Source organism: Equus przewalskii, chromosome 5, assembly GCF_037783145.1.
Source record: "Equus przewalskii isolate Varuska chromosome 5, EquPr2, whole genome shotgun sequence".
Lineage (NCBI taxonomy): Eukaryota > Metazoa > Chordata > Mammalia > Perissodactyla > Equidae > Equus > Equus przewalskii.
The window spans coordinates 55,724,268-55,752,112 of NC_091835.1; the positions used below are offsets into that span (position 1 = coordinate 55,724,268).

The following is a 27,845-nucleotide window of genomic DNA, read 5'->3' on the forward strand; positions in this document are numbered from 1 at the left end:
GGCCCATCACTCCTTGTTCTGGGCAGGCCCTACAGCAACCCCACTTCTTGGTCTGGCTCCTTTCAGATTCCCTGTCCCCCCAGGCAACTCGTTTGCTGGAGAGAATCAAGCTCTCTAAAGCATCCTGGAGAATTACGGTCCTTTCAAAAATAGAACACATTGAAAAAAAGACCCTACACAAAGCCCACCAGGAGAAGCACAGCCTAGCAGAAAGGAAATGAAATGCGAACGGTAAAATTGGGGGCGCCAATGAGGGAGATCATTTGCGCTGAAGGGTTTTCAGAACCTTTCAAATTAAGCCAGTAAGCAAATATTTGTTCCATGACATTTTTTGGAATCAAAATTCACTACAATAATCCATTAAATTGACAAAGCACTTTTCTCTAATATTGTATATATTAACTTGTAGAGATTTCTCCGTCACTTATAATTAACAGAAAAAAATCTGTTTATTGCTAATAATATGTTGTAATAGGCACTATAAAAAGTAGTTTGCATTTCCACTGAGTGTCTATGGTATGGATACCCTGGAAGAGAGGCCTATTTAAAACAAACTTCAACATATTGGGTGGTATTATTTTTTCTTTTTAAAAAATGTTTAAGAAGACAACCTAATCGAACTTTCCATATTACAGTTTTAAATGTTTCTTATGAACACTTTAGTTTATTACTTTTAATAATTATAAAAGACTAACTAAAAGAATTTCAAAAATATAAACAAGACTCCTAATATGAACTACTATACTTTAAGTATACAAAGTAAAATATTTCAAACATCTTGAGATATTTGTCACCTTGATTTTATTAAAATCTTTGTTTTGCTGACTCCCACATATAGAGGAATGAAATTTGTGAGAGCAATTCCATATGAACAAATGCGATTTGGAAAATTTCCCTTAAATAATTAATGGTTCTGTAAGCAATGATCTCATTTTTTACCTAAAGGAAACATACTCTTTAGAATTAAAAGATGATAGAAAAAGAAAATAAAGCTTGTATAACAAGGCTTCAACTCAAATGGATGCAATAATATATTTTCTATGACCCACTAAAATTGAGAAAAAAATAGGTGAGAAAAGTAACAAGTTCATAAAAGCTGCAAGCTAGCTTTGTAATTTAGATTATACTTTGAGTTTACAAAGTACATTTCAGTTCAAGAACTTAAAGTTCACATAATTTAAAGAAGAATAAACACCTTCATAAGAATCCTGTGACATCAAGAGCAAGTATTTCTTGCTAAAATTAAAAATAAATCCCAGAGAATGAGAGTCTTGTCGAGTGTTCCCCCTGAACTCTGAGCCTATTATTGAGTACGGGGTTGATCTTCTCTTTTTATAGGTGTACTTTTATTTTTTAGAGATAGTTAAAGACTTCTTTCAACTCTTTTCAAAAGCTGAAATGCTTTTTACAAAAGTATTCAAGTGTCTTCCCATAGACAGTTCTAAAGAGAATTTAATACTCCCTATTTCTTAATCCTATAGAATTAAGAACAATAAGGGTGTAAGCAGAACTCCAGTTGGGCCATTATCCATGTTCCCAGACAGTGTTTTATTCAATGAGTGTCCCCCTTGCCCCTCATCGAGGTTATCAGAGAACAGCCGTCACTGGGGATCTGAAGGAGGCATCGCCTCCACACCCCTAATATCACGCCTTCTCACCTGACCAAAGGCCTCACCATGGTGACCATATGTGTGTGTCCTTTACTCAACAGAAGGCTGAGCTCTTCAGGAGCCATTAGGTGGGGAGGAGGTGACAGCAGACGCCCAACTCCTAGCCTGCCTCCTCCTCACTCACTGAGCCCCTGAGGTGGGCAGCATCCCCAAGGCGCTCACCACTGCTGGGCACATGGAGGTGGGTTCTTCAGGCTCCAGGAACGGTCTTTATTCCCTTCATGGCAATCATCCCAGTTGTGGTTGCATATTGATCTGAGTGTTTGCTGTTTATAATGTCTCCACTAGACTGTAAGTTCCATGAGGGGCTGGTCAGTTGTGCTCGCTGTGCATGATCTGTGCTTAGCTCAGTGACTGGTGCCTAGTGGCTGCTCAGAAATATTTGTTGAATAAATGATGAAGCAAGAGAAAAAACTGGGTGTGAGAAGGGAAAGAGGTAGAAAGGGCTTCCTGGTGGAGGTAACAATCTGGGTGTGAAAAATGAATGAACGCTTACAAGGCAAATTTGGTGGTGTTTGGGGGGGAGTGGTCACAGCTAGGCACAGAAGATACAGACTGTACAAAGTGGGGAATAAAAGTATACATGTTGGCGATACAAATCATGAGGGTCTTGTTGGAGGGGGATAAAGGTGGAGTTGACCTCTACTTAGAGGCAGCACGGAGCTACTAAATGGTGTCACGTGTTTAGGAAAAAAAAGCAAATCAGTGTCCAGAGTTGACGTCTAGATTCAAATGGTGGCCCTGCCATCAACACACTATCAGTCACCTTGAGTGGGCACGTAATTAGCCGTTTCGTGTCTCAACTGCACAATGAGACAGGAGAGGCTCAGGGCTCAGCGGGGCTGGATCATCACAAAGATTTCTTCATCAGCAAAAGTCCACATTATTGGAGTTGTGAGTTGTGAGCTTCGAGGCCACCACTCTGTGCTGCTTACCAGATGGGCTGTCTTACAGCATGTTTTTCTTTGTTTCCAAAACATTCAATTGAAGACAGTGGGACTGCACCCAAACTCAATGAACTTTCGTTATTTTATTTTATTTTGAGAAAAATAATAATTATGAAGAAATTTCTTATTCTGAAGTTAATTTGATGATAATACCCTTTGTCTTCCCTCCTCCCCATTCAGTCAAAAGACATAGAAAATATTCAAGAACATATTTCTTTAAACTTCAAGTCGATCAGCCGAGCAGAAAGTTGTGAAGTTAGGGGAAAAAATGTCATGGATATGACTGAATTTCCCAGAATGAGAAAGACTGGGAGGGAATCCAACTTTGTATCCTGTGGATCAGAGATGTGACAAAATTGGCTAACTAATTTATAGCTTATATCAGCCAAATAGATTTAGGCGAAACTCAAACAAAATATGAGTGGGGGAAAAAGAGAAAATCTGTGGCATTTTCCAGTACACAAAGTGCATTCATTTCCAGGAAAAGAGGCAAATGGAAATTTACTTATTCCAAATTACACTAGGGGATGAAAAGATATGAGAATTAAAAGAGCTAATAATATGGCCATTAATAATACATGGTATTTGTCTGATTAACTGTGCACTTCAGACAAATTAACTTACTTCTCTGAATTTTAAGTTGATCAATTAAACAAAAGAAAGAGTGTTGAGGGGCCAGCCTAGTGGTGCAGTAGTTAAGTTCACACATTCTGTTTCAGTGGCCTGGGGTTCACAGGTTCGGATCCCGGGTGCAGACCTACGCACCGCTTATCAAGCCATGCTGTGGCAGGCATCCCACATATAAAGTGGAGGAAGATGGGCAGGGATGTTAGCTCAGGGCCAGTCTTCCTCAGCAAATAGGAGGAGGATTGGCAGCAGATTTTAGCTCAGGGCTAATCTTCCTCAAAAAAAAAGTGTTGATACCTAGTTTATCTGTAGGGAAAACGTGTGATAGATTTACTGTGATAGGTGTTTGGTTTGATTTTTCTTTTCTGGTTTGGGAGGATAAAGAGAAGCATCTCCCTGAACTTCAGAGGAAAAAATCTCTTAACACCCCTCTTAGGGTGCCCAGAGAGTGGCTCAGCCACCATCAGCCCAGCCACATATCTGACTAAGCAGCTAATGGAAGAACAGTGGTTTTCTCAGAACCATAAATTCCCTCAGAGGAAATCGAGCTCCAGAACCTGAGTCTAGCTGGGTAGCTCCTGGTTTATCCCCTCCCTTTGTTAGTCCCAGTTCACTTTTCAAAGCGCAGGGCCACAGAGGAGGACACACAGACAAACATACAGACAGCACACACACACACACACACGGATACACACACATGCACTGTGACCAGCAGGGTGTGAATGAGTGTTCATGAGACGAGGACTCTTTTCTGCCCGATTCAACATAGACAACATCCACTGCAGGCTGTTCCCTTCCAGAGAGGCAGAGAAGAGGCCTCATTATCACCATGGTTATCATCATCACTGTTATTATATTTTCTCTCACCTCTAAACAGGTACAGTGCATTTAGGGTGTGAGCAAGTTCTCACAGTTCTACATACAGCACAGCTATATTTCAATCCTAAGGATTTATTTGGCAGCTCTAGGTTCTAGCTGTCTGCATCTAATTTATCAGTCTTCAGGGAAGCTGATGGCAGTAAAGCTCCCCTCTTTGGCCCTGGGAGTAAGGCATTTGCAAAGCTGACAACTGGCATGGCTGAATACTTAGTAGGCCCTCCTTCCTTAGCTGTTTATGGGCCTACTTCCTCCATCAGACTATGGCTTCCTGGATGGGAGTCACCATCTCATTTAAATTGATCTGGATCCCTGACACATACATAATCATTATTCAACAAATATGTGCTGCCAGAGTAAAGATCAGTGACGGAAACTGCATATACACGGTGGGGTTCTCAAGCACCCCAATAGCCATTTTAGGGACTTACCACTAAGGAAATCTTGTACTTTTGGTAACCCTCTGAAACATAGTTTTTTGCAACATTAATGGGGCGGTGAAAAGCCCTCAGTCCTTGAGCATCCAAGGGTTTCTTCTAAGGCTCTGGCAGAGGTGACCAACAGTACTGAGATATTTTTAATCAGGATATATACATACCTTCTGCACCTCTCTAATTCCATTCACTGCTACTTATCGCTACTCGGTCTTGCATGGTCATATAACTTTTGTGCTCAGGAAAAGTGACATCTTTTACTTCATTGAAATTCAATTTTAACTTTTTGAATATTTCAATTTATTAAAATATTCAATAATTGATTACTATGATGATGACAATGGAAGTTCTTTTTAATTGAAGAAGACAAGGTATTTAATCAATTGAAACACGCTGTTGCTTTATCCGACTGCCTCATCTCTTAGGGTGGGTTGGTCCTGAATCCCAGTTACGGAGCTGGGCAGTGAGCTAGGCTCACTCTCTGGCTAAGTGACTCCCGAATTGCAACCCTGCAGCAGGCAATCCAAATTTGTGCAAATTTAAATAAATTCTAATTTAATCTTCACATCAACTCTGTGGAGGTGAGAATTATTATCCCTGTGGTAAATTCTTTTATGCCTGAGACCTTTGGGTCCTTCACAAATAGCTGCAACGACGAATCAGCAAGAATGCCGGGGGTTATTGCATTCTTTCTGTGACAAATATTCCTCAAGGTTGCACAGGCTTCAGGTCTCCCTCCTGCACAACTCAGGAACCTGGCCTCTCCCTGTGATGCTCTGGTGCATTTTAAGAATTTTTTGCAGCCCATCACCCCTATTGCTGCCCACAGGAAATGCATCAGTGAGTCTCCATTTGACCAAATGAGAGGCTCAGGTTTATATTTTAACATCACGAACTTTGAATCTACAAAAGCCCTTAGGTTTACAGATGCTCTCAAGGATGGTGATAATAGAGACTGCACCAAATGGATAGAGAACCGGTTTTATCCTCAAAACACTACCTCAGAAGCCAAGCAGCATGCTTTCAAGACCAGAATGGGAAGTGCCAAGATAGAAGAAGGACAGAAAGAGCTTGGCTGTTTTGGGCAAAAGGATTCTTTCTGAGCTCTGCACAAAAGTACCTTGAACTCATTTCTCCTGGGCTGCCCCCTTGTCTGCCTGACCTTCATTGTTGTCGTGTTTGTATTTGAATTTTACAGCCCCGCTCTCTCCTCCACACTCCTCTACCTCTGTTTGGCAGTGGCCCAGTTCACCTAGCTACAGACACAGTTCCTGTCTGGGGCTCCTCTCCATGGTGACAGTGCTGGTGACAATCCCCTCCTTTGCCACTTCAGGCCATCTGATAGGTGTTACTTTGCATATTGGCTCTACTAATCCTGCCCACATCACTGCAAATGGTTCCTTCAGAAGCTCTCTTCGATCACCTCATTGGCTATGCCATGTGTTTCCTGCGAGGACTGACTGATTGATCAGCTCAGAGTGAAAGAGCATGGTGACAGAAGCAGAGATGTGGATCCCAAAGAAAGGACAGAATTCTTGTGAGCTAGAAGGAGCTGGTTCCAGCCCCCTCCTGACTTGGTCCCTTCCTTACTTACATTGTTACATTTCCTTTACATTTCAGCCCTTGGGTAAACCATCCTTTTTAAGCTAGTAAGGCTACAGAACATTTAAAATGTTGTAGAAAAACAGTCAAGACACGGGCCAACCCAGTGGCATAGTGGTTAAGTTCGTGCTCTGCTTTGGCGGCCCGGGGTTTGTCGGTTCAGATCCCAGGTGTGGACCCACACATCACTCATCAAGCCATGCTGTGGTGGTGTCCCAAGTACAAAATGGAGGAAGACTGGCACAGATGTTAGCTCAAAACAAACAAACAAACAAATAAACAAACAAAGAAAACCAGTCAAGACAAACAGCAATCTGAGAGAGCTTTTTATCTGGCAAATGAGCTTGAGATCAATCTCTCAACAGTTGGAAAAGAGGGAAGTTTCGAATTTTTACTGCTATTGTGATATCAAATGCAACAGACCACTTCTTAGGACTCAGACAAGATCTGGAATCTGAACTCCCTACCAGCAGTGCAGCAGGCAAGAGGAGCCTTGGGGCAGTCTTAGGGGTGTAGACAAAAAGAAAAACTAAAAGCTGATTTTCAGAGCCTCAGTCTCAGATGCCAAATTCCTTGCTGATCACATATTCCCCTGGGAGGACACAATGCCACACTACAAGAGGTTGAAAGAAAGTCCTGCCAGGACACGAGACCAATTCACATCTCAAATGTAGGTATGGAAAGGGACCACTTGCAATTTTTTTCTCCCTAGTCTGAGATCAATAGGATAAGCTGAGCTGGGACAGAAAACAGCTTAGATTCAGGATCTCAACAGCATAGCTGCCAACCCACACTCTACTTGGCTCGAGTTGGTGATATCATTTCCTTACTTTCATGTGCTCTAAAATTTACTCATGAATGTATGGGGAGAAAAATTTTAAAAGGGGAAATGAATGAAGAAATTATACCCCCTCAGAGACAAAAGTAGATTTGTACACTCTGTGTCTTCTCTGAGCCAAATTAAACACTGCTCGTTCCCATGCCAAACTTTCTTCACTGAGCGGCACTGCCAGATACACTAATGAACAGAGCCGCGGGCAGATTAAAATCAGAGCGTTCATAAACTGACATTTTCGATTTCTGGTCTTTGGTTCAGGACTTAACGTTTTTGCATAGAGATTTTGTTTGATTTGCTTTTAATCAACAGTCTGAATCTTCTTGCCAACGCTAGTTCCTGGCATTGAAACTTCTTATCTCGCAAGAGCACACAACTATGTTTCAAGCTTAATCGGACGGAGGAGTGAAGCTCTCAGATTGCTTTACTCTAATTAAGAATAAAGAAATAAAGTTGGAAATGTATGTTACATTCTGCATAAGTGTGCTCTAAATGTTTAAAGAAAAATAAAAATCTTTAAAAAGCCACTTTAGAAATAACAAGATTGGAAAATATAGCCTAGTGCAAAAAGATGCCACTCACTTAATCAAGCATCAGTCAGGAGTTGAGGGAATTGAGTAAATTAGGAAAATGTTGTTCAAAAAACACTTTCCCGATTAAAATGAAACTTTTACAGGAATTTATGGAGACATGGGAGAAGTCAGAGAAATGAACTTTCTGCATCACTATCTGTGGTTCTGAACAAAAATGGGAAAGGCACTATGTATTAAAAATGGACTGAAGAAAACTAGAGGTGGAAGGCAAGGACAAGGACAAGGAAGGAAGAGAAGGACAAATATATATATATACATATCCCATGTGCCATGGGAGGGAGACATGCAGAGGGGGCTATAAAAGCCACCTGGTAAATTGCAAATGGTAGAGGATGTAGGAAAAACAAATACCACTCAAGTACATACCATATACCAGAAATCTGATTTAAATTGTTCCATTGAAATTTCCTGATAATATTACAGATTAGGTAATCATCCCTAGTTCTACAGACAAGGAAATTGAGGCTCAGAGGGCTTAAGACACTTATCTAAATTAATCCAATTAATGAGAAACAACAGTTTCAAACTGAGGTCTGGTTCACTCCAACGCCAGTCCTTTCCCCACGGTCCATGTGGCTTTGGAGTCCAAAGCTAATGTCAAATGTATGCGTGTTGGGGGAGTTTCAGCCCTGGACTACCTTCCAATTTTGTAGCAGAAACAGACTGACAGCAGATAAGACCCAGCAAGCAATGTGGGCGTTGCCCACTAAGGCACTGCTAAGGTAGTCAAGAAAATCTTACCCCTGAGGCCTGTGACAGAGGGCACCATTGATTTGCTTTGCCAGATAAATGCAAACACAAGTATTCTACAATCTCAGGGATGTAGTAGGATACGTGGCAAAGGATATGTGTTCCTTGTCATGTATTCTCTTGAATGAATGGTTTCAGATGGTCCATCTACTCATTCTGACAACCAGCCTCTGGAAGAATGGACATATCCATGTCCACCAGCCACAATAGGGTAAGACATAATTGATTTGACTGGTCTTAGTTATTGAATTGTAAGTCAAAACTATATTTAAGAGGACTTGAGAGGAGGACAATGATTGTTTGGATATAAAAAAATCACATACTGTGATGAAATGGCCCTTCTTAGTAAGGAAAACAGGAGAACAATCACAATCGAGTGACACAGAGGCACAATAAATAAGCTAAGTGGACTGGTAAGTGGGACAAAGGCCTTCTGAAGTTTAATCTACACATGCTCTGTAAGTTGTTATTGCTCTAAGCTTCCATTTTTAATATTCGACTGTTTATCTATGAACTGTATACATACAAATCTTTCTGGAATGTAATACTGAGATAACCACTTTATCTTGTAACATATCTGTCATATTCATATACGTACAGGTATTCACTCAGGAGGGTGGATTTGGAAAATCAAAATAGTGGTGTTGCTCTAAGAGATATGTTCATACACGTTGGGATCAAAGTTAGCTAGGTGGGCTCAGGAGAAAGGAGGAGCTGGGGGGAGCTACCGTCCAGGACCTCTGTCAAACACCCCTGGCTTCAGGGGAGGCCCTGTCCAGAGGAGGGTCAAAGGTCTACTAGGCAGGGCACCCGTGAGAACCAAGGAAGAAAATGTCAGCAGAGCTCAGTCTTGTGCCTGGAGCCTGTCCAGGGAAGAGGGAGGAAGAGAGAGAGTCCACTGCTTAGCGGGTCTTGCATTGTGCTCACCACATCTAGCTCTCGGTGGCAAAACGGAGATAACACAAGTAATGCCACAGAATCCTAGGTCAAGAGCTATAACTTAATAAGGTGACCCAGCGCAGGAGGGAGGCAGGAATGATCAACCATATTTTATGCCCTCAGTAAGGATTCAATTAGAAACCAGGATGGATTTAACCATGCAAGTAAAGTCATGAGTAAATTTAGCTTTGATGAAGTGGGGGAAACAGAGAAGAAATTATGCATTTTCATAAATAGTTTTGTTCCTATGGAAATGTACATGCCGGGCAGAAGTAGTTTTGTACCCATGACTACTCCTCAAATATTTCTGTTAGGGAGATATCCCTGTGTCAAAACCTTCCAAAGCAGGGTGCTATAGACTTATTTTTTGTTAAGAAAGACACACGATATTTCACTTTTTCACACAGTGAGCACACTCACTGAAAAGGATGATTCATCTACCCACTAGGATTGTCACACAGAAGACAGTCCCTTCTTCCCTCTGTAATCTAAAATGAATAAGGAGAAGGAACCACAGAAATCCCACACAGTTTCACAGGGTAAAGATCCAGATATTTTAGAGCAGCAATCCTTAAAGTCAATAATTCATCATATTTTATGAAACAAATTGCACAGAAATGTTTGGCTTACTTCAAGGTTATGATATATGAATAATAAGAAATTTAGCAAGCTTGTCTCTTAAAGAAGTAAGCCTCTCTCTTTTTTTTAAAAAAAAAGTGAGATTTACTTGTACACTTGAGCTTCTGGAAGGAGTGCTATTAATAATGGGTTTTGTTCCCGTTATCTGTCAATGTACTCGTCCAAAATCAAAATATCTTCTATAATCAAAATATGCTGCATCTCACTGGATAAGATTCACTTTCTTGCTTCTGAAACATATGGTGATGAAAGCTGGATGGATCACTTTGTTTCATCAGAAGTTGTTAAAAAGTGCTTTCTCCAAATAACTGGCATGATTAAATAATGCTCTTCCCTCACCTTTAACTGTGCATTCAAACAGCCTTCGTATCATAGCTTAAAAGGGCAAATTTAATGAACTAACGAATGCAGCAAGGATGGAAACAAAGGCTCCCGTGCTTTAAAATAGTATCAAATACTTGTAATTTTCCGACTTCAGACATTCAAACACCTGTTCTCATTGTTTCATTGGGACTGCTTTCTACCAAATAGCAACAGCATACATCTGAAAGTGTATCTAAGAGAGAAGCAGCTTAATACCATCTGTATGAAGCTTGACATAAAGATAAAAGTAAGAATTTGACCACATAATCCCTAATTGGGAGCCCTTTATTCCTTGGGGAATTTTTAACAAGGTAATAGAAAAAAATGTTTTAGATAGAAAAACAAAGAGTAAAAGCATTTCTTCAGCAAGCCTTGGCATTGAGTTATTCCCAAGTGAAGACATTGTCATAGTGAGCACATTCTAAATCTACAACAGGCAGAAAACTAGAGTTTACTGGCCCAAGACACCCACATCAAAAGGGACTGTGGTGCCTTGGAATGGAGAGAATTTTCAAGGCAATGCCAGGGAGGCTGACATTAATAAATGTTATCCCCAATTAATCACTTTTTAATACCAAATGCCAGAGTCCTGGGTCACACACTGACTAAGCCAATTTGGCCATTTAAAGTTGTTAGGTCCTTCTGTAAATACTGGTGGCCTCTAACAATTACAGCCAGACGGGATACAAAAACGAAGGCATGTTTTGGATGAAATTCTGCCAAAAATGCCACCATTTACTAGCAAACAGTCACACAGTGGCTTATCACAAAGCTCAAGGAAGGCGTTTCCCTGTTCTCCAGCTCTCCTACAGGAGGTTTCCGTGAAAGGAACTACATTCTGAAGCAAGAACAGCTCACTTTCTACGCACGTAACACACAGAGGACTGTGTCAAGTGCCTTCTTTTTAAATCGACAGGTAAGCAGGGGAAAAGGCGATTTTTAACTTTCTCCAGTTCCAAGGAAAACTGCATGTGGAGAGAGATATGCAGTGTCACTTTGGTCATACTTTGGAAACTGCCGCTTCAAATATCGGTGAATCAGCTATTCTAGGTGATACCTGCTTCCCCAAACTATAACATTTTATGGATGGCCATGTAGTGTCCCTCACCCCATTAGGAGTCTTAGCAGTCACGGTCATCGTCTCAAATACCCACAAAGGCATTTCTAATTACAGCGTCACAACAATGGAAAACACGATTCCATGGATCTGTTTCAAGATCTTACCTTTCACTTGCTGGAAACTCTAATTCTAAAAGAAATGGCTTCAAAGGAATTCTTTTTCAGGTGGTATTGCTAGCGGGATAATAGTATGAAAATTCTTTTGTTGATGTGGTGGTGGTCGCTGTTGTTCTTCAAGGTACAAATACGGCAGGCAGCAAAAGGTTTAAATCCTGCCCAAGAATGGACTCTCAAAATTCACTTATCCACCCACCACGATATATGTAAGTCAATACTTTCCAAAGCACTGTGTTCCCAGAACACTGATCCTGCAAGAAGCCCCTAAAAAGGATTTCAGATTCAAATAAATTTGAGAAATGCCATTTACTATACATCTCATTTGGAAAGTCTCAAGGCTCAGAACACAGTAAAGAAATACGTTTAATTTTTTAAAACCTAGTATTTCTGAAATGCAGAATCTTTATTTAGAGTAACCTTACTTAAGGACCTGTGTGATGCTAGAACATATTTTGAGAAATGCTGGTATAAACTTCTCAAGCAGAATGAAGTTAAAAAGAAAAGTTTCCACCTTAGGAGTTTCTAGAACCTGTCCCCCAAAATCACCTCGCTGTCTGCCAAACAGAAAATTTTCCCTGCATCTCAGCTATAGCTTTCCTGCTACAATGGAAACACATTTTCTGTTGTTTGTCCTTGATAGAGATGAAGAATAGCTGATCACCAGTTTCCATGTAAAAAAATCACTATATATTTAGAGAACTTTATTAAGTCATCTGTCTGTATCGTCTTGGCTCCAGCCGGGATAAGTCCTGAGAGCAGGAAGGTTTCTTGGCAGGTGAAAGGCATGTTTAGATGATATCGGTGTTTAGAAGGATAATTCTCTCAGAAGTGGCGGGACAGAATGGAAGCGGAAAAAACCACGCTCTCCAAGGCAGCTACCGAATTTTATTCTATCTTTATTCACCATACTTAGCATATTATTTGGAACCAGTGAGCGGTCAATAAATTAAATATCTAATATTTTATCTTATTGTTTTCCTCTTCAAAGGCACCGTCCTGTAGCTACATAGCCCCTACAAAGTTATTCTGCTTGTCCTAAATACTCTGACAGCTTTTAAGACCATTTTCCACTTTCATCACACAGCCATATACGTGGCTGCTAACTGTCACTGGTCATGTTGCTCAGACCCCTGGCCTCTGCCTATGAGAGACACAGAAAATACAGGAGCATCCCGGTGCTATGGGACACTTATCCCCAAATCATTGGCTTTGTCAAAGTACTCTTGAAAACTTTCCCATCCTCAGCAATGGTAATATATGGTCAGTGATTATTCATTCATTCAACAAATATGTATCGTTGCTGTCTCTTTGTAGTCTCTGGGCATTCTGCTTGTAGGCAGCCATGTAAAAAACTTAGCAATCAAACACTTCCATCTCCTTTATATTTTCCGGGTACTATTCGGCTCCTTGTAATACATCAGTAAGCAAAACAGACAGCCCCCTCCCAAAAAAGAAAACTCCCTGCCCTTCCAGAGAGGGGAAAAAGAGAGAGAGACAGAGGATGATAAAGGGTAGTTGCAATATAAGGCGGGCAAGAAGTGGGTTGCAATTCTAGACATGGTGGACCAGGTAGGCCTTGTTGAGAAGGTGGCAATTAAGCAAAGACTTGCAGCAGATGAAGGAGCCAGGCATAGTGCTCATTTCATAGTAGGCCATGAGTTCACAGGATAATGGGGTGCGGCGGGGCCAGAGCACGCAGAACCGTTTAGGCCATTATGAAGGTTATGACTTTTACTTTGAGAGAAATAAGGAGCCACTGGAAGATTTTAAGCAGAAGAGGGAGATGATTTGACTTACTCTTCTAACGAATCATTCTGGTCGCTGTGTTGAAAAGAGACTGGACCACTGTCACAAGGGTAGAACTGGGGAGACTAACTGGGTGACTATGGCAATAATCCAGGTGAGAGACGACAAGGGCTCGGAACAGGGGGATAGCAGTGAAGGTGGAGAGACGTGGTCAGACTCTAGACACATTTTGAAAGCAGAGCTGGCAGGATTTAGTGGTGGATTGGGTAGGAAATTTAAAAAAGAGAGGAAACAAAGAAACCCCAAGAATTTTGGCTTGGGCCACTAGGAGAACGCACTAAGATGGAAAACACTGTCAGGGAAACAATGAATGGGTAAGTTCAGGGGTTAAATTTCAGAATGCTGAGCTTGAGACATCAAGTAGAAATGCATTTACATAGCACTCTCCTTTCTGAACCACCCCAGGTACCATATATATTATTTCATTTATTCTTATTATACTCCAGGTGAGAAAGAATTTTGAAGACTTTATTGTTAACATTTTGATATTTAATAATTTAGATATATAAATATTAAAGCTCATATTACAAACTTGCTTTTTTTCTAATACTCTATTCTGCCTCTTTAGGCAAAGCCTGTATAAAAAATAAAGAATTTTAAATTTTTTGTGGGGGGGGGTGCGATTCTCCCCAGGTTGTATTTATTAAAATTGCCACCCCTTTATAGGCTCTCTGGGCATAGAGCTCATTGTGAACCACTTGAAAAATCTGGCGATCAGGCACGTCCGTCTCCTTCGTATTTTCCAGCACAATAAGAAATTCCCAATGGGCTTTCTGTTCAGAAGGAGCTATTTTAGCTGCTTTTATCTCTGGAGTCCTAATTACACATTTCATGGTTTTCTTAGAATAAGATGGGAAAAGCTGTGCTCTTTTAAACAGAAATTTCATGTTTTAAATGGAAATAGAAAGGCCAGAATGGCTCCAGGAGTTACAAAGATGTCTTTTGACCTTTTTCAAGAGTTTAAAAACAATCGAGTATTTTCAGGCTAAGTGGTGATGAGCTGCTTTTATGAGAGTATGAGTCATTAAGTTAAGAGAAATAAAAAGTGTTAAAAAGTAAGATTATCACTCAAAAGGTGTCAATTATTCTGAGTAAAAGCAAATAATAAGATACACTATGAAATCTTGCTGAGAAGCATAAAACATACAATCATGAAAAAGAAAGAACGCTGTTACTGATGTCTGAAAACTCCTTTTGCCATTATGCAACTATCTAATTCTTCTGTTAATAAATCCACTGGGTCTTCCAACCATGGTATAAACCTCAGAGGGGTGGGTATCATTTTCTTATTAAAGAGTGTGACTCGTGAAAATGAAATTGCCCTGTGAAGGCAAAAAATAAAACAAATCCATTTAATCATGTGGAAAAACTCCAACCAGGCTTAAATTAAAAGCCAAACAGAACACCAGGTACAATTGAATTGTGTATTACATACAAGAGGAGGAAGAAGGATTTGTCTAAGGTTCAGATCTAGCACAGGGAGAAGGACTTCACAGGTACTCTATTAATAACGGACAAAAAGAAACGCCTCAGGAAGATTTTGCTCAAGGGTCGCTGATTTTCAGGTAGCCACTGAATAAAAAATTGCATTTCTAGTGTCTCTTTTGTTCCAACACTCACCACTGAGTGGAATGGAGAAATCCACCAATGATAGTAAGAGGTTTTCAGAACAACAAAAATAAAAGAAAATGATTCCTTTCTTCTATCTTGCCTATTTTGCTAATTTCAAATACCTTTAAAGACATCTATAATATTTCTATAGTTTGGAGGTTTAGGTGATAACTCCAATGTTTGTTTGTAAATAAGTCACTGATATTTGCCACTATTTTCTTCACTTTTTTACTAACAGTAGTTTTATGTTAGGATTCTGCCCTTCTGTTACACTTGAATATACCTACTTCCAAACTCCAATATGCTTAAGCATTAAAAACCTGAAAATATGTTACTACCACTAGCTCTCAGGTCAAGAATTTAACCCCTGTCATCTAGGGTAGGGAATAAAGAGAGGTTGCAGTGGGGGTAGGATTAATCTTCAGCAGCATTACAAATATTTTTTGATCATGTAAAGCATGATTGCATATTGAAATATATAAAATCAAAACAGGCAGTCAACTGGATTATGTTTTTTCAAGTCTGTTATTCCTCCAGAATGGAAAACAGGAGCCCTTATTGTGCTCTTGACTTTGAGCTGTGACAATTTCATGATGATGGTGATAATAATGATGATGACACAAAGACTACAAAGATAGCTGACAGGTACTCAAGGCTTCCCACGTGCTGGCTGCTGTGATGAGTGTCTCACATGGCTTGCCCTGGTTCAACCTCATAACGACCGTACACTATGGTATGAGAACAAGGCCGAATGAGGTGAGCTCAGAGCTGATAAGTGGCAGGGCCTGGACTCGCACCCAGGTCAGTGCTAATCATTCCAGTCTACAGCCTCCTCTCCTCCTACCACCCAGACTCTTGATCTGGAACCTGGGGCAATGCTCCTCCACACGTACACTACACTTACCTCCAACAGGGAGGGAACTGGCTTCCACTTGAGGCTGGTGGTCATGAACTTAAAGTAGACCACCAAATGACATTATAGTGACAGAACATAAGTCACAATTTGTATCACATATAGCAAAGCATTGACATAAAAGCAATGGATCTTCAAATATGTTCCATCTTAAAAAGAGGTAGAAACCTAACTTCTCTGTTTTCCAACACTGCATCTGATGAAGCAGTAAGTTCATTTTCCAACTCTCATCAGTAAAACGATAAAAACAAAAATCTCAGTTTTGGAGCATGGTCTAAGGGCCAAAGTTGAATACAGCTACTGACTTGGAAAACTGTGAGCCAAGTAGCAGGACGCTGTCACCATAGGTAAAGAGGTGACAGGTGGAGAAGTCAGCTGAGAGCAGTGATAAGAGGCTGGATCAGCTGGGCTGGTTAAAGCCGGGACTGAGAGGATCCCAGACCACAGCTGCTCCCATGGCACTGGTGGTCATGGGGAAGACATCATCAGGGCCTCTTCTATCAGTGACTACAATGGTCCCAAAGCAGGACAAACTGGTTGTAAATGGACTAGCAAGCTTGGACCTGTAAGTGTATGAGGAGAATTTTCATGCACCGAGAATAGAAAATAGAGAATGCGGTGCTTGCAGAGAATGGGAACTGAAAAGAGAAATGTAGGCCAGGAGGAAAAAGAAAAATCAGCATCGGCATAGAACCATTCACCATTAAAGGCAATCTTCAATTCTCAAGTTCAATTTTATTTTACCATTTGCTATAGTAAAACTTGATGCTTATTTTACCAGGTTTCATAAAGACTATTTTGGAATTTAAAAGATGTACTCCATAGTGATCCATATGCCACAATAATACCATAACCTAATATCTGGCTGAGCTAAATGCAAAATAATTTCCAGAAATCTGAAATCACATTCAGTTCAACCGTAAGGGTCTACAGTAGTACAGTGTCCTATCCACGGGTCAGCTAATTTATGCTACAATGGTGGAGCTCAACAGTTGAATAGCTGTGTATGACCAGCAAAGCTGCAAATATTTACTATCTGGTTCTGTGCAAAAAAAAAAAAAAAAAAAGTTTGCCATCTCCTGTTCTATCCCCTTGTCCTGTATTTATTCCCTAAGCTGCTCCAAGTCCTTTTTGGAATGAGGTAAGAATGTCAATGAACAAATAATCACTTTCCAAGAGTGGCTCTCATTCTAGTTTTACCTCCTCGTTGAGATGCACGGGGGTTTTAATGAAAGAGAGACCTAAGGCTGGCAGTTTCTGTTTGTCCATCAGATATCTGGCTGCTCTTTTGTTGAGTATATTGACGCGGGTTGTGATCCGGACCAGCAGGGAGGTTAGTCGAGAGCAAGGCTGAGAACAGGCATGAAGGGAGATCTCTGAGACGAAGGCAGCCACCTCCCTAATGGAGGCGGTACACGTATCATCCCCACCCCTCCCCTCCATTTCCAGCAAGTTGTCACTGGTAGACACCTCCATTGGTCAGGCTGCAGATTCATCCCCATGCAGACCTGAGAATTTGGCTTGTTTTCTAGGGCACAGAGAGGTGGCCTACGATTTGTGGTTTCAAGGGAATGATGTGGAAGACTACCTGTGGATAGACAGACTGGTACACAACTGTGACCCCTACTAAAAATGAAAAAAACAAACCTTTAGGGATGGCCCCATGGCCGAGTGGTTAAGTTCACGAGCTCCGCTTCGGTGACCCAGGGGTTCGCTGGTTCAAATCCTGAGCACAGAGATGCCACCGCTCATCAAGTCATGCTGAGGTGGCATCCCACATGCCACAACTAGAAGGACTCACAACTAAAAATACACAACTATGTACTGGGGGGCTTTGGGGAGAAAAAGGAAAACCAAAATCTTTAAAAAAAAAAAAAAAACCAACCTTTAAAGCCCCATACTTGGGGGAGGGGACCTCCACTGTAATATCCATTCTCAAAAGACATCTCATTGTTGAGGTCATTATTAGGAAAGTCAGGTAAAATTAGTAAAAATCATTAACCCTTCTCTTTTTCCCTCAAGTTTTACTTTTACAGATATTCCACAAGATTATAAAAGGTATAAAACATCTTAATATCTCAAGACATCCTGTGAGTATGTAATAAAGAACCAATGCCAAATAAATTACTCTTAAATATAATTCAGTGGTGCTTCCTCTGTAAGGCAGGGAAATCACATTAGAAGACACGGGAAAAGGGCAACTATAAAGAGCAGGACCAACAGTATCAACTCCTCTAAACAATCCAAATGAGACCGGCTACTTTCCACTTTTTATTGCAAGTCAACAGTCTGACAGACAGTCTGTAAGAGTCATCAACCAAATCCCAAGTACCTTTTTAGCCTGTGGTTTTCCCGGTAGATACATATTCACTATTCTCCGAAAAGAATGGAATAATCAGCCTTCATGGCTTAAATACTCTTCATCTCTACTGTATGTACATTCCAACAGAGTGATTATCCTCATCACAAAGAGTGACAGCAAATTAGTTCACTTTAAAATTCACTGTTGGGGCCAGCCCAGTAGCACAGGGGTTAAGTTCGCACGTTCCGCTCTGGTGGCCCAGGATTCCCCAGTCCGGATCCCAAGTGCAGACCTACATGTTTCTTGTCAAACCATGCTGTGGCAGGCATCCCACATATAAAGTAGAGGAAGATGGGCATGGATATTAGCTCAGGGCCAGTCTTCCTCAGCAAAAAGAGGAGGATTCGTGGCAGATGTTAGCTCAGGGCTAATCTTTCTCAAAATAAAATAAAAATTCATTGTTAAAAAAATTCAATCCAATAATGAATTTCTAGATTGTTCCCTACATTATGTGATATAAGATCAAATTTATTTCTAGTGAATAAAGGGTGTGAATAGGAGGAGGAAATGAAGGAGCAGCACAGAAAGACACAATTCTACATTTAACTTCTCAAAGATGCAAGTGAGCTCTTCTATGATAAATAATAAACTACTCATTGAAGTCTTAAATTTCTTATGCCATGAAAATGGGACAAACTGGAAACAATCTCTAAATTCATCCTGCAGTGATTTCTAGAGACAGGAAAGTCTTAGATGCTGTGTCCTAGTTCTTTCACTCAAGCCTGGATAAGATCTTGTCAAAAGTCAAACATCCATTCTTTGAGTTGCTTTCCTCCAGGGACACTCCAACTGGATGTGGAAGATGCCTGGAGGAGCCTGCAATTTATAATGGTGTCTAACTTACTTTTACAAAAAAGAATTTGTTTTCGTTTTCAGTAAGTGTAAAAATGTACAAGAACAAATGTTCAAAGGAGGCCTACGGAGGATGGGATTTGAGGAGTGGGCAAGGACTGAAAAATAACACACCTGCTGTTTTACTTTTTACATGTGTTAATTTGTAGCTTTGTAAGGTCAAAATAATTTCCAGAAGAATTCAAGTCAGTGTAAATGCAACTGTAACAGGATAGATTATGTCCCCCTCTTCCAGTGCCCTGGTTGATAACAAGGTCGGATGACAGAAGAAGGTTTTGGTAAATTGGAGGAGAAACAAAGATTGTAGGCACATATATTGCCCCAAGATTATGGCCCCTCAAAAAAGGTTAATATTAGCAAAAGAAAGATGTGTATGTCTTTTGTAGATCCTTTATTGATTCTAAGGCTGCCCTTTTCTTTGAATCCCTACCTCCTACCCTCCACAGACACACACATAAGCATGTAAATTCTTGGAAGGACCTGAATTTTTTCCCCAGTCTTGTTCCCCTCCATGGCCTGGCCATATCAATAAGAAAACCAGACACAACCACCTGACTGCCAAGAGAGCCAGAAGCCAAGAGGAAGAAGCATTGGCAGGAGTGGGGAAAAGTAGGCAGAGGCTTAAAAGACCTAGGTTTGATCCTGTACCCACACACACACACACACACACACACACACTCCACCATCTCTTTGACATCATTTCAGCTGTCTCTACCCTTGGCCCACTCTGCGTCAGCCACGTCAGTTTCAGTTTCCTTACTGTTCTGTGAACACCCCTGTACTTCTCTGTCTTAGGGTCTTAGCATCTGCTTTCCTTATACCTGAAATACTCTTCTCCAATAGTCATGTGCTCACTCCTTCACTTCCTTCATGTCTGCTGAAATGTCATAACACCTGTGAGGCCAGCCCTGACCTCTTCACAGCCCTTATCAACACTTGGTCTATAACAACATATTTTAAGTGTTGAAGTGTAAGCGCCACGTAGACAAGACCTTCATTTATTCACTGTTCTAGTCCTAGCCATTAACAGCAGGCACTCACACAAAATTAGAGCATTAAAAGAGGAAGGAGCAGTGAGGCTAAAGGCAACATAGTCTCCCCTGAATACAAACCAGAGTGGCTTTTGTATGACTGAGAATCAATCAAAGGGGAAAATAAAAGAAATATTTTCCATGATTCCATGGACTCAATGTCTATACTTGTTTATCCAATAATTTTTTTTCCTGACAATGTATTGTATGGTCTCACTATCTCAAAATTTAAGGACTTAGCCAGGGATTACAAAATAATTTCAATCCAACACTTACCAATATAGTACATATACCATTTGGAAATATTCTAGGTGAACAGAGCTGTGTTTATTTTGCTGACATTATGACAAACATTTCATCTACTCTTCCTTTTTAGCACAGAAGAAGGTCCATAAAGCAGGACCTCTATTTTCACAAAAGCTTAATCCTACTTGTTTATTGTCTTGGAGTCAGAACCCTGAAGATTAAGTCCTTAGTAACTAATCATCTCACAGAAAACACAGGGCTGTCCCCACTGCCAGAGGTTTCTAACTAGCAGCAAAATCTGACTTTTGAGACCTTCTAGTGTTTAAGCAGATCAAGAACAGAGAGGCAAGGCCACACAAACATGAGTTTGACGCCAAACCTCCGTCTCCAAACTCTGAAAGAAAACAAATGTAGAAAGCGCAAGTGGCCTCCAGGAATTGCCAAGGCTTTAGTTAATCTTTGCAAAGGATTTTCAAGATGAAAGCCACTACAGAAAAGCTAAATTTTCCTATCACCACAGCTGGAATGCTTTGCTAATTCTTTCCCTGATGCATTAAAGTGATTTTGGAGCAAATTCCATGAAAGAAAAGGATTAACAGCCTTCCAGGGAGGAAGTTTCCATTCATTCATCATGTTATTAAAGACACTCTGGGGAGGGCCAAGGTTCGCCCATGAGCAGGGTCTGCTGCCATCATAAAGGTCCATATTTAACACACCTGACGAAGATGACAGCCTGTGGGGACTCCCCACTCCCTTTAACTAGTTGGGAGGGAGTCAAGAAACACTTGTAGTGACATACCAATCCAGTGCTCTACTGCACTGCAGATCAATTACAATACAGCAGGCATGCCAAACCATGAGCGAAGGCCAGATCCTAATAAAACAAACGTCATACTGACCCCCAAACATTTCATACTGCTATTGAGTACGGTCCTTGTATAGGCTTTAGATAATTTACCAAAAAACAGTTTCTGCATACCAAAATCTAATTGAGCAGAGAAACTAACTTTCTATAGTTTTATTCATTAGATGACATATCCTGAGTGGCAAACAATAAAATGTAGGTAATAAATATTGGACACAGCAAGCTCTTGAGGCTAGAAATAAGGAAGGGAACGAAATAGAAAAAAGTAATCTCTGTCCTCATGGGGCTTACCTCCTAGCCGGAGGAAACAGGCGTTGCATAAAATTACCAAATGATATAGCATTTTAGAAACTTGAAGTATAGTGAAGAAAAGTTAAAAAGTGAAAGGGAGATAAAAAGTAGAGTGGAAAGTATGTGATTATATTTTAAATAGGGTAGTTATGGTAGGTCTTACCAAGAAAAAGAAATTTGAGCTTAAGTTTATGTAACTCATTGGCATGCCAGAGTTTCTTGAGGATGGTTAGTCATATCATTCTCCCTTCATAAAATTGATTTACAAAAAGATTAATGAGAAGATTACTTTAAAATAAGCTGTTTGGGGAAAGGAATGGTTTCTTCAAAAAATGGTGCAGAGACAACTGGATAACCACATGCAAAAGAATGAAGTTGGACTTCTACTCTATGCCATATAGAAAAATTAACTCAAAATGGATCAATGACCTAAATAAAAGCTAAAACTATAAAACTCTTCAAAGAAAACGTAGTCGTAAATCTTCATGACTCGGATTTGGCAATGGATTATTAGATTTGACACCAAAATCAATGAACAACAAAATACAAAAATAAATTGGGCTTCATTAAATTAAAAAGTTCTGTGCATTAAAGGACAATATCAAGAATATGAAAAGATAACACAAAGAATGGGGAAAAATATTTTCAAATCATCTATCTGTTTGGCATTTAATATCCTAAATACATAAAGAACTCTTATAACTCAACAACAAAAAAGACAACCTAATTAAAAAATGAGAAAAGGACTTTTGAATAGACATTTCTCCAAAGAAAACATACAGATGGCCAATAAGCATATGAAAAGACGTTCAGCACTGGTTGTCAAGGAAACACAAATCAAAATCACAATGAGATACTTCTTCACACCCACTAGGATGGCTTTAAATAAAATAATGAAAAATAATAAGTGTTGGCAAAAATGTAAGGAAATGGAATCCCTTGTACATTCCCGGTAGGAATGTAAAATGGTGCAGCCACTGTGGAAAATAGTTCTTCAAAAAGTTAAACATACAATTACCATATGACTCAGCAATTTCACTCCTAGGTATATACCCAAAAGAAATGAAAACATATGTCCATGCAGAGACTTTACAATAATGTGTATAGTAGCATTATTCATAACAGCCAAAAGGTAGAAACAACCCAATGTCCATCAATGAATGAATGGATAAACAATTGTGGTATACACATCCAATGGAATAGTATTCAGCCATAAAAAGGAACGAAGTATTGATACATGCTACAACTTGGGAGAACTTCAAAAATATTATGCTATGTGAAAGAACTCAGACACTAAAAGCCATATAATTCCTTTTATATAATATATACAGAATAGGCAAATCCATAGAGACAGAAGGCAGATTAAAGGTTATCAGCAAGTGGGGGAGGGAAGAGTCAGGAGTGATGACTTATTGGTTAGGAGGTGTTTTTATGAGGTGATGAAAAAGCTTTGAAATTAGACAGAACTGGTAGTTACACAACATTGTGAACACACTAAGTACCACTAAATTGTACACTTTAAAATAGTCAATTGTATGTTTGTGAATTTCACTTCAATAAAAAAAGCTTTAATCATTCAAAAATTTTTTTCATCAAATTTTCAGGATCACATATTGTGTTTTATATTCAAATTTCAGTTCGGTATTCATTCCAGCCTTTAATCTATTTGTAACACTTAACCTTTTTTTAATAAATTTTTATTGAGATGCAGTTCACATACAAAAGAATCCACCCATTTTACATGTACATTTTGGTGAGTTTTCATAAATGTGTATAGTTCCACAACCACCACCACAATCAAATTTTTAAAAGCATTAAATACCTCAAAAAGTTCCCTCAGGTGTCTTTACAGTCAATCTCCACCCCCACATGTTGTCTGTCACTATAATGCTGCCTTTTCTAGAATTTCATATGAATGGAATCATACAGTGTATAGTCTTCTGTCTGCCTTCTCTCACTTAGCACACTGTCACTGAGTTTCATCTATGCTGTTGTATGTACCAGTAGTTTCCTCCTTTAAATTTCTGAATAATTTACCACGTTAAGTTTTTCCATTTACAAGTTGAGGTCATTAGTTGTTTCCATTTTCCAGCTACAATGAATAAAGCTTCTATAAACATTTACATACAAGACTTTTGTGTGGACGTAAGTTTCTATCTCTCTTCAGTAGATACTGAGGAATATAAATACTTTTTTCTGCTTAGCTTTTTAAGAAACTACTGAATTTTTCCAAAGTGGCTGAGCCATTTTCCATTCCCAGCAGCAATGTCTGAGGCTTCCAGTTGCTTCACATTCTGGCCAACACCTCCTATTGTGAATCTTTAATTACAGTCATTCTAGCAAGTGTGTAGTAGTATCTCCTTGTGGCTCTAATTTGAATTACCCTAATGCCTAATGATGCTGAGCATCTTTTCATGTGTTTATTAACCTTCCTATATCTTCTTTTGTGAAGTGTCTATTTAAATCTTTTGCCCATTTTTAATGTTATTCGTCTTCTTATGATTGAGTGTTAATAGCTCTTTAAATATCCCAGATACAAGTCCTTTGCAGATATATGTTTTGCAAATATTTTCTCCCAACTTGTGGCTGGCCTCTCAAATTAATTAAAATTACCTTTTGATGAGCAAAATTTTAATCTTGATGATATCTAATTTACCAATTTTTTCTTACATAATTTGTACTTCCTGTGTCTCTACGAAATCTTTTCTTAACCCAAGTTCACAAAGCTTTTCTCCTGTTTTCTTTTGGAATTTTTTGCGTTATTTAATGCTTTTATGTAGTTATATAGAATTAACTTCTAAGTGTACAGTATGAGGTAAGAGTCAATGTTCACATTTTTTCCTTATAGATATTCCATTATTTCAGTACCTTTTTAAAAAAGACTATCCTTTCTCCATTGAATTACCTTGGCAACTTTGTGAAAAATCAATTGATGACGTAAGTGTGAGTTTGGCTCTGGAATCTCAATTCTTCTCCATCTTCTATTGACTATTTTTTTCCCTGAGTTTGGATCTCTCTCTCTTGTTTCTTTACCTGTCCATTCTGATTAAAAACTAGGCATTGTATGTCATAACACTGTAGTGACTCTGATTCTATTTGGTTCTTTTGAAATTTGCTCGCTTTCCTGTTTTAACATATGATGGACTTGCCTAGACTCAAACTGAAAAATCTGTTTCTCTGCAGAGAGCTGAAATTTTTGCTCAGCGTTTTTTTTTTTCTTTTGCCTGGATCTCTGGGGATCTCTCTCGCGTCTGCATAGTTTCATAATCAGCCAATGATTTGAACTGAGGCTATATATAGACAACTCAAGTCAGCGATGCTTCCATCCTCTGCCGCGGGACCTACGTGTGGGTTGAAGAATTTCTTCAAACTTGCAACAAATAAATAAGTCTCCCCAGGCTTTCAGTTTTGCTTGTGTTCCCTAGAAAACCCCAAGGGCACATGTTGCTCCTTAGCAGTCAGCCATGAATGCGTGGACAGTATGTTATCTCAGCCCTTCAATAGCACTCTTGCTTCCAAAATCTTCCCCCTTAAATTTCTAGCTGTTCTGCTGCTCTTCTGGACCAAATTAGCCATGTCTAGCCAGTAAACCTGTGGGTTTTGACCACCAGATCTGGGTGGATGGTAAGATCTTCAGGTAGGAAGCATCTTACCCAATACAGTAGCAGTTTTTCACAACTAAACGTTTTCAAGTTCTTTGCTCTCTTTCATCATTTGTGAAATGGTTACATTTAATAATTTTTTCCAGTTTCACACTTCTACCATGTTGTTCTTTTTTTTTTTGGACTGAGAATAAGCTAACCAACTCAGGCAGGCAGTCGCTAGTGGAAGTAGAGTCTTAACCATATTTTAAGCACTTGTGAATATATTATCATTATTTCATTTATCATTACATGAAAACAAATTACTTTAAAAACTAGCCAACTACAGCAGAAAACATCTTCTTGTTTGCAAAGATGAACTTCAGCTCCAATTTCTACAGGGTTGACAGAAACAGTAAAAGAAATCATATAATTAAGGTAGCCATGGTCTGTAACTCCACTAAGGTCTTTAAAATGTATATTACCTATCAGGAAATTTTTTTTTTTTTTTGAGGAAGATTAGCCCTGAGCTAACTACTGCCAGTCCTCCTCTTTTTTTGCTGAGGAAGACTGGCCCTGAGCTAACATCCATGCCCATCTTCCTCTATTTTATCTGTGGGATGCCTACCACAGCATGGCTTGCCAAGCAGTGCCATGTCCACACCCGGGATCTGAACCAGCAAACCCCGGGCCGCCGAGAAGTGGAACATGTGAACTTAACCACTGCGCCACTGGGCCAGCCCCCATCAGGAAAATTTTAAATGAAGTTTTTTAGACAAAAGAGTAGGTTCAATTTAGACCCAGACCTCCTGTTGGAAAAAAAAGCATTATTGAGTATAGAGTATCTCTTTTCAAATGCAGACAGTTCATTTGACTTTTAAGAAAATTACCTTGAAGGCTGCTAAACAATGAAGGCTCAGTAAGGCCATCACAACTGCCAGAAGGATGGTGGCTAAGTTCCGCACGTCCCATATGGTCTCGACCAGAGGGATGCTGCCGACCTGCCAGTCATAGCACAGGGTAACAGGTGCAAGCAGAAGCCACACGTTGAAGGCCAAGAGGTAGGAATAGGTGAGGAATCTACAAAGAAAAGAAGAACCACTGAAACACAACTCAAGATCCATGACACTTTGCAAACATTCCTTCACCATGTTTCTATTAAATAGCATTTCTATCCTGTCAATGTTATCTTACAGGAAAAGACAAGTAAGATGGAAAACCATTCATTCGTTTAGTCGTTAAATTGATCATTTTGGAATGTATCTACTGGCTCTAGTCACTGTGGTAGGTGCTGGTATTTCAATGGTGAACTATGTCAGTTTCCATGAGGTAGATTTAAAAATGATCATATAAATAAATACGTGACAACCTAAGATAAATGCTTTGAAGGAAAAGCGTGATGAAAATATATGCCAGAAATGTTGCCCTGTTGCCACATGCAAAAGAATGAAAGTAGACCACTATCTTATACCATACACAACAATTAACTCAAAGTGGATTAAAGACTTGACTGTAAGACCCGAAACCATAAAACTCATAGAAGAAAACATAGGCAGTATGCTCTTGAACATCAGTCGTAGTGGTGTCATTTTGAATACCATGACTCCCTAGGCAAGGGAAATCAAAGAAAAAATATACAAGTGGGACTACATCAAACTTAAAAGCTTCTGCACAGGAAAGGAAATCATCAAAAAAAATGAAAAGACGATCTAACAATTGGGAAAAGATATTTGAAATCATATATCGGATAAGGGGTTAATATCCAAAATAAACAAAGAACTCATACAACGCAACAACTAAAAAAACAAATAACCCCATCAAAAACTGGGCAGAGGATCTGAACACATATTTTTCCAAAGAAGATATACAGATGGCCAATAGGCACATGAAAAGATGTTCAACATTATTAATTATTAGGGAAATGCAAATGAAAACCACAATGAGATATCACTTTACGCCCGTCAGAATGGCTATTATTAAAAAGACAAGAAATAACAAGTGCTGGAGAGGATATGGAGAAAAGGGGAACCCCCGTACACTGCTGGTGGGAATGTAAACTGGTGCAGCCACTCTGGAAAACAGTATAGAGATTCCTCGAAAAATTAAAAATAGAACTACCATATGATCTAGCCATTCCACTACTGGGTATTTATCCAAAGAATATGAAGTCAATAATTCAAAAAGATATATGCACCCCTATGTTCACTGTAGCATTATTTACAATAGCCAAGACATGAAAGCAACCTAAGTGTCCATCAAGGGATGAATGGATAAAGACGTGGTATGTGTATACAGTGGAATACTACTCAGCCATAAAAAAGAGATGAAATCTTACCATTTGTGACAACATGGATGGACCTTCAGGGTATTATGCTAAGTGAAATAAGTCAGAGAGAGAAAGACAAATGATTTCACTCATAAGTAGAAGATAAAACAACAACAAACACACACATAAATACAGAGAACAGACGGGTGGTTACTAGAGGGAAAAAGGGGTAATGGGAGGACAAAAGGGGTAAATGGGTTCTCTTTTTTTAATGCAGCAGCAAAACCAAAATGAATTATTTACCAATTTTCTATCATGAATTCTGCTAACAGGAGGAAAGCCACTAGAATATCTTGCCAACAAAATGGAATATATGGCATGGACAGCCAGGAACTCAGCTTAACCAAATGAGTCATGTATTTTCATTGATAAGTCGGAAAAGTCTGAAGAGGTTTCACATGCAAATACGTGAAAGGGACAGGGAGGATGTAGCCGAGGGAGGAAGGGTCA

General features: G+C 39.5%; 1 protein-coding gene across 3 annotated transcripts in view; it reads right to left on the reverse strand.

Moving 5' to 3' along the window:
• The window catches only part of TMTC1 (transmembrane O-mannosyltransferase targeting cadherins 1), a 258,597-nt gene that overhangs the window by 90,884 nt on the left and 139,868 nt on the right, over window positions 1-27,845 (reverse strand). For all 3 annotated transcript variants that reach the window (XM_070620953.1, XM_070620952.1, XM_070620954.1), the window contains one exon: window positions 25,960-26,149. In XM_070620953.1, coding sequence (XP_070477054.1) covers window positions 25,960-26,149 — 190 coding nt within the window. The remainder of the gene's footprint in view (window positions 1-25,959; window positions 26,150-27,845) is intronic.